Here is a 14,544-nt window from a genome sequence, read left to right on the forward strand (position 1 = left end):
TTGTAATGGTACCTGCTTGTGAGAGGAGTGGTTGCTAGAAAGATCTTGAAGAGGTAGATGTGGGGGACCTGGCTCTTCCGTATCCCCTCAGACCCACTTCCTGGAACCCTGGCATCCACCTCTGTGTCTTTCCTGTGTGCTTTCATTTTCAGCAGTCATGGGCATGCCCCTGCTTACTGTTCTTCCCAGTACCACTGGTATAGAGGAACCTAGCTCTGTCCTCAGAGACTCAGGGGAGCAAAATTATCTTTCTTCTGGGGCAACAGCTGAAGAGGCCCAGCTGCACCTGGATAGGAAGCAGCCCTTCACTTCCTGTCTCACGGTAGGACACTGGCTCTCCTTCCCCTGCCCCTTGGCAGCTCAGGGAAGACGGGAGGAACAGGGCGGAGTGAGCAGGTGGCTTCATCATGTGCCCTGAGGCCTCCGTCTACCCACATGTCTCCCGTGAGCTCATACCCACCCAGGACATTGGCCCTGCGCTCTGCTCAGAGATCCACCAAGACCCCAGATCCTTCCTTGTCGTCGCTCTGTCAACTATGGGGGCTGATGCTAATCATCTGATGACCGTGCCATGGGCCTGCGGTCTTCCTGTACTTCAGAGTGGTGACTCAGACCACCCTCGCAGCAGCCCTGTGACCTTTGTTTAGGTGTCACACAGTGGTCTGGTTCCTCAGTGTGTGTCTCCCACTGGTCCCATAATGAGTGCCAAGTTGCTGGGACCACAATACTGTATAGTTGCCCCCTCTACCTACAAGCTACGGTTTTAAGTACTTTGTAAGTGTCTGTGTCATTGACACGTCATAATGATCCTGAAGAGCAGGCATTAGGGACATGCTCATCAACAGATAAAGGTTTAGAGAGCACACAGGAGTATTTAGCTAACGGTCGGCAGGTGGAACTGCTTTGATCTAAGATTGTTCCAGGTCCCTTGCCCTGAATACAGCTGATCCTGACTGCCAGAGGAGTGCTCACAGAGTTGCCTCCTAGCTTGCTGGCTTACCCAGGGGATCTTACCTAGTGCAGGAAGCCATGCACCCAGTAGGCGTTCAGCAGCTGTTTGTCAAATTAATATAGGCAGGTGATCAGATGCTTTGGCACCTAAGGTGACAATGGATAGGAATGGAGCCTTGCCCTTTACCCGTAGGGCAGCCTCTGGTAACCAAGGAAAGCCCTAAAGCCCACAGTGGCCTGGCTAGTACCCAGAGGAGCAGGGCTGAGATAGTGAGGCGTGTCACAAGCAGTCGACCTGCATCCATCCTTTGTGCTGCCAGCCAGCCTCCTAGAGCTGCAACCCTGTGGGCCTCGTGCCTGGCGTGCAAATGAGCTTCTAGATGCCTGCTTCCCTGTGCAAGAGGCCTAGCCAAGGCCCAGAGAGAGAATGAAGCAATCTGAAAACATGCTTGTTCCTGACCCAGCCTTTCTGCAGAGGCGGTTTTCCCTCTTGGCATGTCTGGGGTATATTGGGCACCCACAAGGAGCCTCATTGACTTCCCAACAGATGCCTGTCAGGGGCAGGGTCCTGTGCTTGTACTCACTGTCCTCCCTGTGCTGGTGACACTGAGGGTGACATCATATCCACTGCCTCTGGGGGGAGACACGGGTGCTCTCTGGAGGGCTATAGGCCCACTTCCATCCTTGGTCAGGTGCTTTTGTGCACTGGCAAGACGAGCAAGCACCTGATGGCCCCGCCCCAGTGATCCCATTGGAGCTGTAGGCTGAGAGGGGACCTGTGCTGGGCCTGGCAGCTTGAAATACCCAGCACTCTTGGTCAAATTGCACTTGGGCATACCCCTCCAGTGTTGGTAGTGCTGACTCCAGGTTCCTTATTTAAGCGGGAGGAGTCAGGAGATGAAGGTCAACTGGGGTTTGGTCTGCTGAAGGCATCGTGCCTTCTGCAGGGTTTCTTCCAGAGCAGGGACACCATGTCTGTCTCATCACTCTCTGGCTTTGAGTAGTGTGGGTGACTTCACATGCCTGAGCTACTGGACAAAAGTCCATGCCCCCCTCTTTATCGCCAAGCAGTCTGAGACTTACAGGGGATGTGGTAACAAGCACAGCCTTAAGTCCCCTCCCTAAACATGGCTGTATCCTGAAAGAACCGGAAGGAAACGTTTAGTCCCTAGTGGTTACATTGGGATGAAAAGACGATTCTTTCCCCCAGCATTGGTTCACTGTACACTTGGGCTGGTGGCAGAGACTCTTGCACATGCTTTGGTCATCTCCAGTACAAAACACACACACACACACACACACACTGCCACTCTCTGCTGTGGAAACCTATCTTTCCAAGCATTTGAGTCCAGTGTGTGTGTGCATGTGCGTGTGCGTGTGTGCCAGGCTGATATGTACTCAACAGGAGAGTTCTGGCTGTGGATTTTAGAGTCCAGCAAATGCTCCTGGGTCCTCAGCAACTCCAGAACAGCTCTAAGTTATGTCTGCACATTACAGTTTCTAACACATCCACAGTGAGAACCCAGGTACACTAAATGTCCTAGGTATGGGATAACAGGGTCCCCTAGAAGTCTGTGGGGCGCAGTGGTGCCTGGTCACACCCTGATCCAAGGCCTCTGTTGGCTTTTTTCCCTCAGCTCCGTATAGACCCTTGGCTCCGTCTCTATATCTTCCTCTTCATTGTCTGGACTGTTCTTGGTACCTCTCAACCTGGTGGCCATTCCAGCTGGCCCTTGGAGTGGACTCATGGCACAAATGATTGATTTCTCCTTCGAGTGCATTAGTCCATTTTATAGTTTAAAACACTGAGGCCTCCCAAGGAACCTTAGAAAGTTTCCCAGGTGCAAAACCAGCCTCATAAACATGTCTGGGAAGGGTGCAGAGGGAGCTCCAGAGTGTCCCCTGACCATCTGTCTTTCCTTGCAGCCCTGCTGTCCTCCTGGTGTGAAGAACTTGGCCGCCTGCTGCTGCTGCGACATCAGAAGAGCCGCCAGAACGACCCCCCTGGGAAACTCCCCATGCAGCCCCCCCTCAACTCCATGAGCTCCATGAAACCCACTCTGTCGCACAGGTAAGCATCCAGGTGCCTTCCGGGATGGGCGGGGCAGGCACTGATCATCTCATCTTCCAAGACCTGGGGTCTGTTTGGAAAGCTCCTGTGGTGTGACACCTAGGGGCGGGGCCTCTGAGAGGTCTTGGCCTTTAAATCCTCCTAAATGGCTTGCTTCTTCCCATCAGGCAGGGATGAGAAGACCGGCCCCACCCCCCACCCCACCCCCGGCCACCTTATCCTTCAGATACCTTTATAGAATGTAAAGAACCATGAGTTTGGAACCTTCCCTCTATCCAGAGCAGGCATTTAGACATTCTCCTGGAAACCAAAAGCAAGTTGTAGGGTCTGAGGATACTCCAGGGCTCATGGTCCCACCTCAGTGTGGAGCAGAACCAGGCCACACCCAGAGCAAGCGAAACTGAGCTGGGCTTGCCAAAACCCTAGATCCTAGGCAGGAACAGGCTTGCTAGGACCTGGCGAGCACCTAGGAACTGGCCAAGCTGCCCTGCACCAGCCTCAGAAAAGCACGTGGTGAGACTGGCAATTCCCTGTTAATTATCTCGCAGGCGCCTTGCTGAGCTGATGCTCTGAGTATTCTGTGGGCTGACCCTGCAACAACAGGGCCCGTCATGCTGTCTGCACTCCCCTTGTGGGTCCTCGCTAATGACTGGGGCCTCTGCAGTCTGGCTCAGCTCTCATTATCCTTGCCTGGCTGAGAGACTCGCAGCCCAGAGCATCCTGTAGTCAATTCTGGACTATACAGTCCAGGCACTGCCTGCCGGAGCCTGGTGTCAACCCTGTCCTCTAAATCGAAATAACTGCTTGAGAGGACCTCAAGCACACATCAGAACCAAGGGCCCTGCCTGGCCAGGGAGGTCCAACTATGTGTTTACCTGCCATGCTCAGGAGCACTTCAGAGCATAGCAAGGCCTTATACAGCACACTGACACTGCCTCACTAGGCTCTAATACCATAACCTCCTCCTTCTCCTCCTCCTCCTCCTCCTTCTCCTCCTCCTCCTCCTCCTCCTTCTCCTCGTCCTCCTCCTCCTCCTATGCCAGTGTTTCCTGAGGGGGTAGCACTTGACCTGGGTAGCTGTATACATGGGCCCTGCCTACCTTACCTTCCTGAAGATTGCTTTCCCACTCCCTAAGCATTGCAGCAGCAAGAACACCCGACACGTTTGGGAGAGTGCGGGTTATTGTCACCTTATTCATTGCTCAGAGAGGCAAGCCTGATTCCTTCTGCCTTCTGCTCCTTATCCCTGGTCAAGCTGTCATTGAATAGGACTTTGGCCACTGGTCTGATGTAGCTTGACCATTTCATTGGTGTTTGGAGGCAGACAGTCTTCCTCAGTGGCACAAGCTGATCTCCAACTCCTGATCCTCCTTCCTCAGCTTTCTAGTGCTAGGATTACAGGTGTGCGAGTGTGTGTGTGTATGTATGCATGTGTATGAGCGTGTACTCATGTGGGAGTGTGTGTGTGTGTGTGTGTGTGTGTGTGTGATCACACTCAGCTGTGTCTTGCTAATTCTGCCCCGCCCTTCAGCACCTCAGAACCATCTGGACTCTCATCACCCCATTAACATGCCCCTCCCCACTTTCTTGCTTGAGTCATTTCACTGTTGGTGATGGTGACAGACCAGAGTACTGTGGCTTCCCACTAGAGACCTGTCTCATAGCTGCTTGGCTGTGGCTATTCTAGCCCTGGAGGGTGGCAGGTTTTGACCACAACCAGTCCTTTGATAGGTCATCGAGTTGAGCTGATAAGGATTATCTGTCATCAAACAAAGGAAAGCAGTCTCTTAGAAGTAGAGGAGGAAGGCTCCTGGGGCAGAATTAGGAGTTGACAGGGGCAAGGCGAAGAGGGAAACCCGGGGTCCTGCATCTAGGAGAGTAGGCTGAGATGATTGTTGGGGGACTCCTGAAGGTAGGGAATCTTGACCATGGAGGATCCAAGGCTAAAGAGAAGCCACCTGCATTCTGTAACCCCGGTCTAGTTTTGCCTAAAAATAGTGTGTTAAAAAGCCACCCGAGGTCGGCTACCTCTGATACCATGACAGGTTTGGGGCCTTGAAGATCCAGCGAGATAACAGATAATGCAAAGCAAGCAGTCTACAAGCTTAAAGAGCTAGGCACCATGTATTCCGTGGTCTCTGATGCCTTTCAGAGACAGGCTGGGGACAGGGCACTTGCTGGGTATTGATTGGAGTTGAGGCTGATCAGTTGAACTGAGCAAAACTCCCTCTTGGGAGCCGAGCAAGGTCACAGAACTTAAAAGGAAACTAAACTTGGCCCAGAATGGAAAAGTGAGTTGCCCAAGAGCACACAGCTTATAGAGTTGAAGTAGGGCACAGAGGAGTATATTCAAGGGTTGTGAGGGTATAGCTGTTTGCTGGTTGCAAGGGTTCTGAAACAGTCTGTGCCCTGCTCTGATCCATGGCTCACCCTAGGTAATTACCATAATACTGCCACATTATGGTGGGGCAATTGTTGAGTGGCCAGTGCCTAACTTTCTTAAAACCCAGGATGACGGAGAGGACACTCAGTAACCAGTGACCAGGAATTGACTTGATTGGCCTTTCCTTGTAAACTTCATGCTTGTCCCTGTGGGGAAAATCTCTCATTTCCAGGGGAACTCTGGAGGGCCCTAGCACCTGTTAAACCTCTAATGTAAATTCCTAAACATAGATAGTGGACAAGAAAGAAAATCTTTGCAATTGAGAAACTGACTCTGGAATCTTCAAAAGGGGCTGTTGTCTTCTTACTAAGGATGGGGTACATTCTGTACACTGGGAAGTCTGGAGTTTTGGTACCCCAAGGAGCCAGGAGTTTAGAGACTCTGGATCTTCAACTGGAGGCTCTAAAGCAGTAGGGAGAAACCAGGGAGCTGGAAACCCTACCTGGACCCAGAGATCTGAGGGCCCCTGGGGACCACAATATTTCTGTGATTCAGAGCACTGTCATATCTGCTGCAAGCCATGAAGGTCTGGTGGTACCACAGTTGGGTGAGCTTGTAAAAGTTCTCAGCTCCTGTCTTAGCATCACCATTGACCATAACAAGGTCATCTTCCACTTAGCAAAAACATCTTAACATCTACCCCACCCCCACCCAGTAACTCCAGGATAGAAGCTGGGAGGTGCCTGGAAGATCTAGCCATTGCCAGGACAGAAGGGTACCTTAGGTATCCCTGAGGTGATCTGGACTTTTTCCCAACAACTTCTGTTTCCACATCCAGGTTTTTAATGAGTGGTTTAAAAAGCCATTTGTGATTAGCACATTGTCTCTATGCAAACCGGTGTCGCAAAGCTAATTAAGAGTCTAATAAATCTTGTTTATCTATTAATTTGATTACAATCAAAGCCGCTGGAGCCTCTGAGATCAAGGGTGATCTCGCTTCTCCTCCAGGGCCAGGGATTTACTACAATCCAAAGAGAGGCCTCAGTGTGCTAGGTAGAGACATGGCATAGAGCCAGGTTCCTGCCTTCCAGCCGTGAGACTGGGGCACCAGTTTCTGACCCACAGTTTCCTCATCTGTGGGAGAATAGTAGAACCTAGTCTGGTACATGGGGATCCCCAGGGACTTGTATGTCCTCCAAACATTATCCCGATAGCCTCTTTACAGGCTCTTCCTTGCCTTTCCAGCGCCCCTTTAGAGCAGACAGGGAGTGTGGGTCAGTGGTAGAGTACTTGTTTTGCATACCCAAGGCTCTGGGTTCAATTGCCAGCACTACAGAAAGAGAAATCAAAGGGTACCAAAGATTCAGGCTGTATCCCAGCACAGGAGAGGCGGGTGCAGGAAGGTCAAAAATCCAAGACCAACCTGAGCTACATAGTGAGACCATGTCTCAAAGCAAAAGAAAAAACACTTGTTTTAGGCATAGTTACTTTTTGCACTGGCTCCGTTGCTAGCAGGCCCTTCTTGCCCCCAGAAAATTGATTTTAAAAAGAAAAAAGGGCAGTTGAGGCGCCCAACAGCTACTTTGTTTATCTCCTGGAACTGACGTGGTGGAGGGAGACCAACTCCTACAGGTTGTCCTGACCACATGTATACTGTGGCCTACGTGTGTCTACACACATGCACACACAATTTCTTTTTCCAAGAGCTCTGGCTGACCTGGAACTCATTATGTAAACCAGCTTGGCCTCTGAAATTCACCTGCCTCTGCTTCCTGAGTGTTGGAATTAAACTCGTGCACCACTACACCAATTAATAATTAATTAATTAATGCCCAGAGACAAAGCTGAGGAGCCTCAGAGGTCGCTAACAGTGCTGATCATTGAGACTCCAGGACTCCATCCATGCTTCCTGCTGGCCAATGCTTACACCCTCTGCCAAAGGCCTTGGGATGTATTTCCCAGAGCCACTTCCTCCAAGACCTTTTGCCGCTCACTCAGTCTCCTCCCTCTCCAGCCAGCCCCTTTTCCCTGCTGGCACGGGAGCTTGGTTTGTCCTTGATCTTGGACACAGAGACAGGGATGAGAGTCCAGGCAGAGGTGACACATCACAGGCCCGATGCTCTTGGTGCCTATAGAGTCCAGAGCTCTTAGAAGGTGATGAGTCACAGTGTGCCACATCTGTCGTGAAGCCTGGGGTCACCTTCCTGTGTGCCCGTCACTTGCTTCTCCAGTGGGCATCCAGCAGCCCACAGGCCCTGTGCAGACATATGGCCACCTTTGCTCTGGGACAGGGAACCTACTAGCCAGGCAGTAGAGAGCTCACTTTGGGAATGTTGGCTAGCTTGTTCTCTATCAGTAGGCAGAACAGGAAAAGGTTGATTTCCTCCCACAAGGCTCAGCCAGGGTGCTGAGGGCAGTAGGAACCTTAGATGCAGTAGCCTGGGTCAAGGTCGAGAGAGACAGCCCTCCCCACCCCCACCCCCGAACCTGTCCAGCTGCTTGTTAGACCCTGAATCAAACCTCCATGAACCCTACCCTAGCCTGGAAGGTGACAGAGTTTGTGAAGCAGTTCTGAAGGGTGGAGTATGGTGGGGGACAGACAAACTTTTGCTTTCTTCAGTCTCTCGAGAACCTGTGTCTGTCCAGCATACCTGAGCTGGGAATCCAGCAGGGTAATGGATGGCCAGAGGTCCCCCTTTTCTTCTGTGAAAACATGCTCTGCAGGGCGTCCCAGCCAGGTCCCTTGTGCCAGCTGTGGCTCAGCCCTTCCCTGGAGAGGCCCCCTTCTAGCCTGGCAGTAAGCCTTACTTATACAAGCTGCATTTAACCCTCAGTCAGTCACCTGTGCTGCTGGGCCCTGCTCTGGTCAGCCATGCCCCTTCTAGCCCTGATATTTCCCCCTTAGACACCACAAATAATGAGCCTGCATGGCTCTAAGGACACCTCTTACCTCTTGGAGAATGTGCTGCTCAGCCAAGGCCTGTGCTCACACTTACGTTCTTGACTGAGCCTCTTGGTACTGATCCTTAGTCCACAGTAGCGGGAGTGTTGAGAGAACAGTATCCATCCACACTGTGGACCACTGTGATTTGTGTTGCTTAGTTTCAGTTTAAGGTTTAGGTTTGTTTTGTTTTTGAGACAGGGCCTCATACAGTCCAGGCTAGACTCAAACTTTCCATGTAGCCATGGATAACCTTGAACCTCCGATTCTCCCATCTTCCCCTCTGAGACTCTAGGGTGATTGTAAATGTTTCTCTCCAGGTGTGTCTGTGTGGTGATGGAGTTCAAAGCCTAGGCTTTGTGCATGCTGGGCAAACTCTCCCAACTGAGCTACGACCCCATTTGTTCGACCCCATTCGTTCGCGACTGCGTTCTGCTCCCTGGTGCTACTGCACACCAGGACCCACTCCTGTATTTGGGCAATGGCATGTGAGCGTGCTCTCAGACTTCTCAAAAATGAGAGTGTGGGACCCTGCCCCAGGGATGGCTTGTGGGGTCAGCTAGTGAGGGGTGGGTCCAGGACTGCTTTCCTGGTCAGTGGATACCTGGTCAGGCAGCCAGGTCCAGAACAGCTTGAGGTGTGGTTATTCTCTGACCACCATGAACAGTGAGAGCCCAGGCCACAGAACTCAGTCACCACGGCCTGAAAAACGCAGGTCTTGCTCGGGAGTGCTTCTCCATGCTCAGGGCCAGTTGAGGGCCTGGCTTCTGGCTAGCTTGTTTGACCACTGGCCTTTAATCCACTCTGCCCTACAAATCTGCTGGATTCCTCTCACTCTAGATTCTGGAGTAGGGGCTAGGAAGATAATAATCAAATGTGTAATAAGTGTCGTGAAAAATACGGTAAAAAAAAAAAAAAGGGTGGGGTGCTCCTTTATATTACGAGAGCTAAGAAGGCTTTCCAAAGAAGCAACTTTCCAGAGAAACAAGAAGGAAGTCAGCACAGGGCAGTAGAGGCAGACCCCGGGAAGAGGGAGCCACACGAGATTTTCTGCTGCTCTGAGGCACAGGTAGTGTTTTATGGCTCTCCCTGAGGAAGTAAAGGTGATCAGAGAGGGACTGGGGACCCTGGCAAGTCATGCTTCATGTTACTGGGGACCCCGTGTGCACCTCCCACACCACCCTGGCTGGCTGGAAGGCCTCGCCGAGTGCTCTCGGTAAGCCTGAGACTAGAGTAGAGGAAGAAGATTCCTGACTTCTAGTGTCTGTGGGCTTCCTAGGAAGAGCTCCTTGTATCAGCTGCCCAGGGCAGGGCTGGAGTGAGGCAGCATGGTGCTGGCTTGGGGATGAGCTGGTGGAATAGATCATTCTGGAGTGCCCTTGGACTTTACCCAGTAAACACTGGAGCCTGATGGTGCTGACTTATAGGGGAGGGAAGGTCTCAGCCAGGCCAGGGATGTGCACAGGACCTGGGGTTGGGGGGAGGTGGGGCACCCAGGCAGGCTTGGTCCTGGGCCCAGAGGAAGGGTGACCCAAGCCTGAATTCCGAAGTCCAGGTCAGTGGAACTCAGTTCAGCCATTATTTTGTCATGAGAACAAGGATAAAAGCAAGATTCCACCAAGGCCCTTCCAGCCTCAAAAGCTGTCAGCAGGCTGTCCCCAGTGGAGACAATGCCGAGGTCCTGACTGTTTCTATAGGGAGTCCTGGGGAATCAGCATACCTAAAGAGAGGGGGCCTTAAAGTGAGCTTTAGGTCACACGAGCTGGCTTCTGTGCTGCATGGCTGCTGGACTGTGGGCCCAGTTAAAGCAGCTACCACAGGGGTAGCCCCTGCAATGTTGGAAGAGGGTCACCTATCTGCCTGGCCCGTTCCCACAGAATAAATGCTGTCATAAGCCTGGAGCCCCAGAGCTCACTGGGGCTAAGGTCATCTGGGATAGAGAAGTGAAGACACTGTCACCTGAGCCCCGCCCCAGCTCTAAAGACCTCTTCTCTCTTCGCAGTGATGGGTCATTTCCTTATGACTCTGTCCCTTGGCAGCAGAACACCAATCAGCCTCCTGGCTCCCTCTCCGTGGTCACCACTGTGTGGGGAGTAACCAACACATCCCAGAGTCAGGTAAGAACCTGCCCCATCCCCTACCCTAGCTCCCAGGCACTTGTGCCTCATTCCTCCTGAGAACAAGGAGGAGGGTTCTCCAGAGAACCATGCTGTGACAGCTCTCCTCACTGTCTGAGCAGTCTCAAGACATACCCAGTCGTAGACCACATGACTTCAGGAAGGTTACGCAGGTAGCTGCCTCAGGAGGGACACCGATGAGTCCCTGAGGATCATTGCCGGTTGTAGGGCCTTCTAGGATGGAAGAGGGAGGAGTTTATGTGACAAGACCATGAGTACTCTTCGGAGACCAGGTTTCTTCTAGTTGTACAAACAAGAGAACTCCCTGGGTGTGACTGACTTCGGGGTTTCTAAGCCGGAAACCCTTGGCCCTGAATGGCCTGGATGAGGTTTTCCTAAGATGTTGCCTCTCTGTGAAGGGCGCCTTAGCCTCGCAAGCCCATTTGCCTTCCTAGAAAAGCCATTCTTGTTTCCTCTTTTCTCTCTCCTCACCTCTGTCCTAACAGAGGGTCCCCCACTCTGGGCCTAGGCCAGGCCACCCTGGAGGGAGCTGTCATGCTTCCTGGGTCTTCATCCACAGAGGTGTCTTTCAGAGCAGCAGCCCAGGGCGTCCATGTCCAGACCCCAAGCCCAGTTGTCGAGTTGGGACTGCATAGGCTAATGTTTGCTAAGGACTCCTGGCCTGCCTCGGATCCTTCTCTGGAGCCATGGGGACCACGTGGGCTGGCTTTGGCGAGCCTTGGCCCACTCCTTCCTGGCTGATGTTCTCCGCCCACTCCTTTTGACTCCTCATGGGTGCTGAGGACCCTCCAAGCCGCTCCCATGTGTCCTTCTGCTGTGTCCTCCCTGCCACCTTTCAGTCTTTGCCTTCTTGCTACTCTTTCTCCACACTGCCTCGGGAATCGACCTCAATGGCACCCTCTCTCTCTGTGCTTGCAGGTCCTCGGGAACCCTATGGCCAATGCCAACAACCCTATGAATCCAGGTGGCAACCCCATGGCATCGGGCATGAGCACCAGCAACCCCGGTCTCAACTCCCCACAGTTTGCAGGGCAACAGCAACAGTTCTCCACCAAAGCTGGCCCCGCACAGCCCTATATCCAGCCCAACATGTACGGCCGGCCTGGCTACCCTGGTAGCGGGGGCTTTGGAGCTAGGTGAGTGGCCAGCCTGGGTGGTGCCCTTCTACGGCGGCGTGTTACCCCTGCCTTCCTGCCTACATCCAGGAAGGCCTCTTGAATGCCAGCTTCACATTGCCTGGCCCAGGATATGAGGACAGTTGTGCCATGTGCCTCACCAGGTTGGCATCAAACCCACAGGAGAAGAGAGGATACTTCCTCGCTTCCTTCTTAGCCTTGTGTCTTTATGGTTTCTAAGATGGTGGGGTGAACTGGCAAGACTGAAGAGCAGTGGCGGTGAGCTCCACTTGTCCAAAGTTCCTTTGCCTCACTGACCCGAATGAAGGAGGAGGAAATGGAGGCTAGAGTCCCCATCCTCAGGCCACAGTGAGGAAGGGACAGAAGCAGATCAAGCCGCCTTAAGATCATTCCCTCTAGCTCTAGGGGCAAAGGTGCTGGGTTCCTGGCCTTGCAGTTCCAAACAGGAGTCTCACACACCTCAGTCTACACCCACAGCACCATACAATTCTCAGGTCAGTATTCACTAGAAGGTAGGCCATGGTGGCCAAGGGGGCACCATGGAAATGTCCTGGCCCCAGCAAAGATTCAAGAAAACAAGTGGCCTAGTCATCACTAGTAGCAAGAATAGATATCAACCTCAGAAGTCCAAGGTCACCTACTAGACCTCACATCCACAAGCTAGGTGCATTTCAGTTCATATGTATAATCCTATAGCCTTGCTCCTAGCCCTGAGCGTGTCCCAGGGTCAGCTTACAAAATGAGTACTCTCTGATCACCCCCTGCCTCTCCTCCACAGTTACCCTGGGGGTCCTAGTGCCCCTGCAGGCATGGGCATCCCTCCACATACCCGGCCTCCTGCTGACTTCACCCAGCCAGCTGCTGCTGCTGCTGCTGCTGCAGTAGCAGCCGCCGCCGCCACAGCCACAGCCACAGCCACAGCTACAGTGGCAGCCTTGCAAGAGACACAGAACAAGGATATAAACCAGTATGGACCGGTAAGGGTTCCTGCCTCCTGGCCTGGCCTCACCCAGACTGGGGAAATCTTGAGTGTAAATGCCACGGGTATCCTTGGAAGCCCCTACAAGGGTATTGTGGTTGGGTGTGGTAGGATGGTTGGGTGTGGCGGGGGTTTTTGGTGTGCTATGCCCTGTGTGGGTTGGTAGCTCACAATGTCATATGGGGGAAGAGGTATGCTATTGGTCTCAGAGTTCCTGCTTACCAAACAGTAGGCTGTGTGCCTAAAATGGCTTGGTGACTAGCTTGTCCCTAACCACCTCTGAGGCCACTACTGTCCCATTAACCTATTCTGTGGATTTTACCCAAGCCTCATCGTAGATCCTCTGACCTTCAAAAGGATGGGGTGGGGTGTGAAAAGGGGAACCCCATAACCATGCAGGACAGAAGCATGGGGGAAGGGTACGGGGTGGGCAGGAGGAAGTAGGCTGGGTATGGAGGGTGTGTCTCCATTGGCTGCTGACCAAGGGCAAGGCCAGGGCTTTCAGGAAAGGGCTTCAGCCTCCATCCTCATCCGCCTCCTCTTCCTGTGTCCTCCCTGTGCCCCTCCAATCCCTGCCCACTTCCCTGTTCCCTGCCTGCCTCCCTGGGAATGCTGCCTGTGCCTTGGAGTGACTGCTCCCCGCCCTACCCAATCCCTCCAGCTGCATTTCCCCACGAGACCTGCAGAGGGCAGTAGTGAGCCCTTGAGGACTGGGTCCTCTGAGACCTCCTGGTTCCTAGCTGCAGCCCCGTGGGAAAGTGTTCCTCTCCCTTTAGCCCCCTAACCTTCCCTCCCTGCACTTTCAATGCATGTGGCATTTTATTCTTTTTTTTTTCTTCTTCTTCTCCCGTTGAAGGTGTGTTCCTCTTTCCAGATGGGTCCCACCCAGGCGTATAACAGCCAATTCATGAACCAACCCGGGCCTCGGGGGCCTGCCTCCATGGGGGGCAGCATGAACCCTGCCAGCATGGCAGCTGGCATGACACCCTCGGGCATGAGCGGCCCTCCCATGGGCATGAACCAGCCCCGACCACCCGGCATCAGCCCCTTTGGCACACACGGACAAAGGATGCCCCAGCAGACCTACCCAGGCCCCCGGCCCCAGTCCCTTCCTATTCAGAGCATAAAGAGGCCATACCCGGGAGAGGTAAGTGTGACTCCAGATGGGGGATGGGAGAAGGGAAACTGGCCGAGACTATGGACCCAGGGACCTTGGAAAGGACACAGTTTGGCCACTTAGAGAACTTGAACTAAAGGTTGGGCTTTGGAGTCTTAGTCCCTGACTACTGCCACCTATTATTGAAAACCCCAAAGGAGTCACACCACCTGAGCATGCAAGACTTTTTAAATCAATGATATTCACAATCCATGCTGGCCCTTAGGATGCCTGGAGCACAAGAGGCAGTAACATTGTAAAATACCCTGCCTAGAGCTGGCAAGTATAGAAGCAGAAACCATGGAGACCACTTACTCCTGTCTAAACTCAGACACTAATGGATGACTTTGGACGAGGCCCTCGATGCAGGGAACCGCCTAGAGTGGGGGCTGCCACCAGACTCTAGTACAGGCTGTGTGTGTCAGAGAGGCCACCGGATGGCAGTGTCCCTCCACTTACTTCCATCATAGTCGCTCTCCTGGGGATAGGGCCTTCTCTGGGGTCTCCCAGCAGAGGTACCAGAGGAAACCATCCCAGCAGACTGTCCCGAATCCCGTGTAAGGTCAGGAGAAAAGGGAAGCCACCAGGTCTCAGTGACACTCAGAATACAACTGAAACCAGGACCGGTGCCAGCAGATGCCCCACCCCACCCCACCTCACTCCAGTGAAGTTTGTCTTTGGCACACGCCACCTCAGCTCTCTGCCTTCTCAGATCATGTCCTCTGGCTGGTCAAGACTGTGGCCTTCAGCTTGAGCTGAAGCAGATTTGTATCCCAAGAAATCATAAGC

The 14,544-nt window shown here is 53.0% G+C and overlaps 1 protein-coding gene across 6 annotated transcripts in view; it reads left to right on the forward strand.

The window, feature by feature from the left end:
- The window catches only part of Zmiz1 (zinc finger MIZ-type containing 1), a 203,552-nt gene that overhangs the window by 169,808 nt on the left and 19,200 nt on the right, over window positions 1-14,544 (forward strand). For 5 of the 6 annotated variants that reach the window (XM_052189896.1, XM_052189899.1, XM_052189897.1 and 2 more), the window contains 5 exons: window positions 2,878-3,022; window positions 10,349-10,463; window positions 11,403-11,620; window positions 12,399-12,597; window positions 13,456-13,746. In XM_052189896.1, coding sequence (XP_052045856.1) covers window positions 2,878-3,022; window positions 10,349-10,463; window positions 11,403-11,620; window positions 12,399-12,597; window positions 13,456-13,746 — 968 coding nt within the window. The remainder of the gene's footprint in view (window positions 1-2,877; window positions 3,023-10,348; window positions 10,464-11,402; window positions 11,621-12,398; window positions 12,598-13,455; window positions 13,747-14,544) is intronic. The other variant, XM_052189898.1, reaches the window with a different exon arrangement.

Source organism: Apodemus sylvaticus, chromosome 8, assembly GCF_947179515.1.
Source record: "Apodemus sylvaticus chromosome 8, mApoSyl1.1, whole genome shotgun sequence".
In the NCBI taxonomy this organism is placed as follows: Eukaryota; Metazoa; Chordata; class Mammalia; order Rodentia; family Muridae; genus Apodemus; species Apodemus sylvaticus.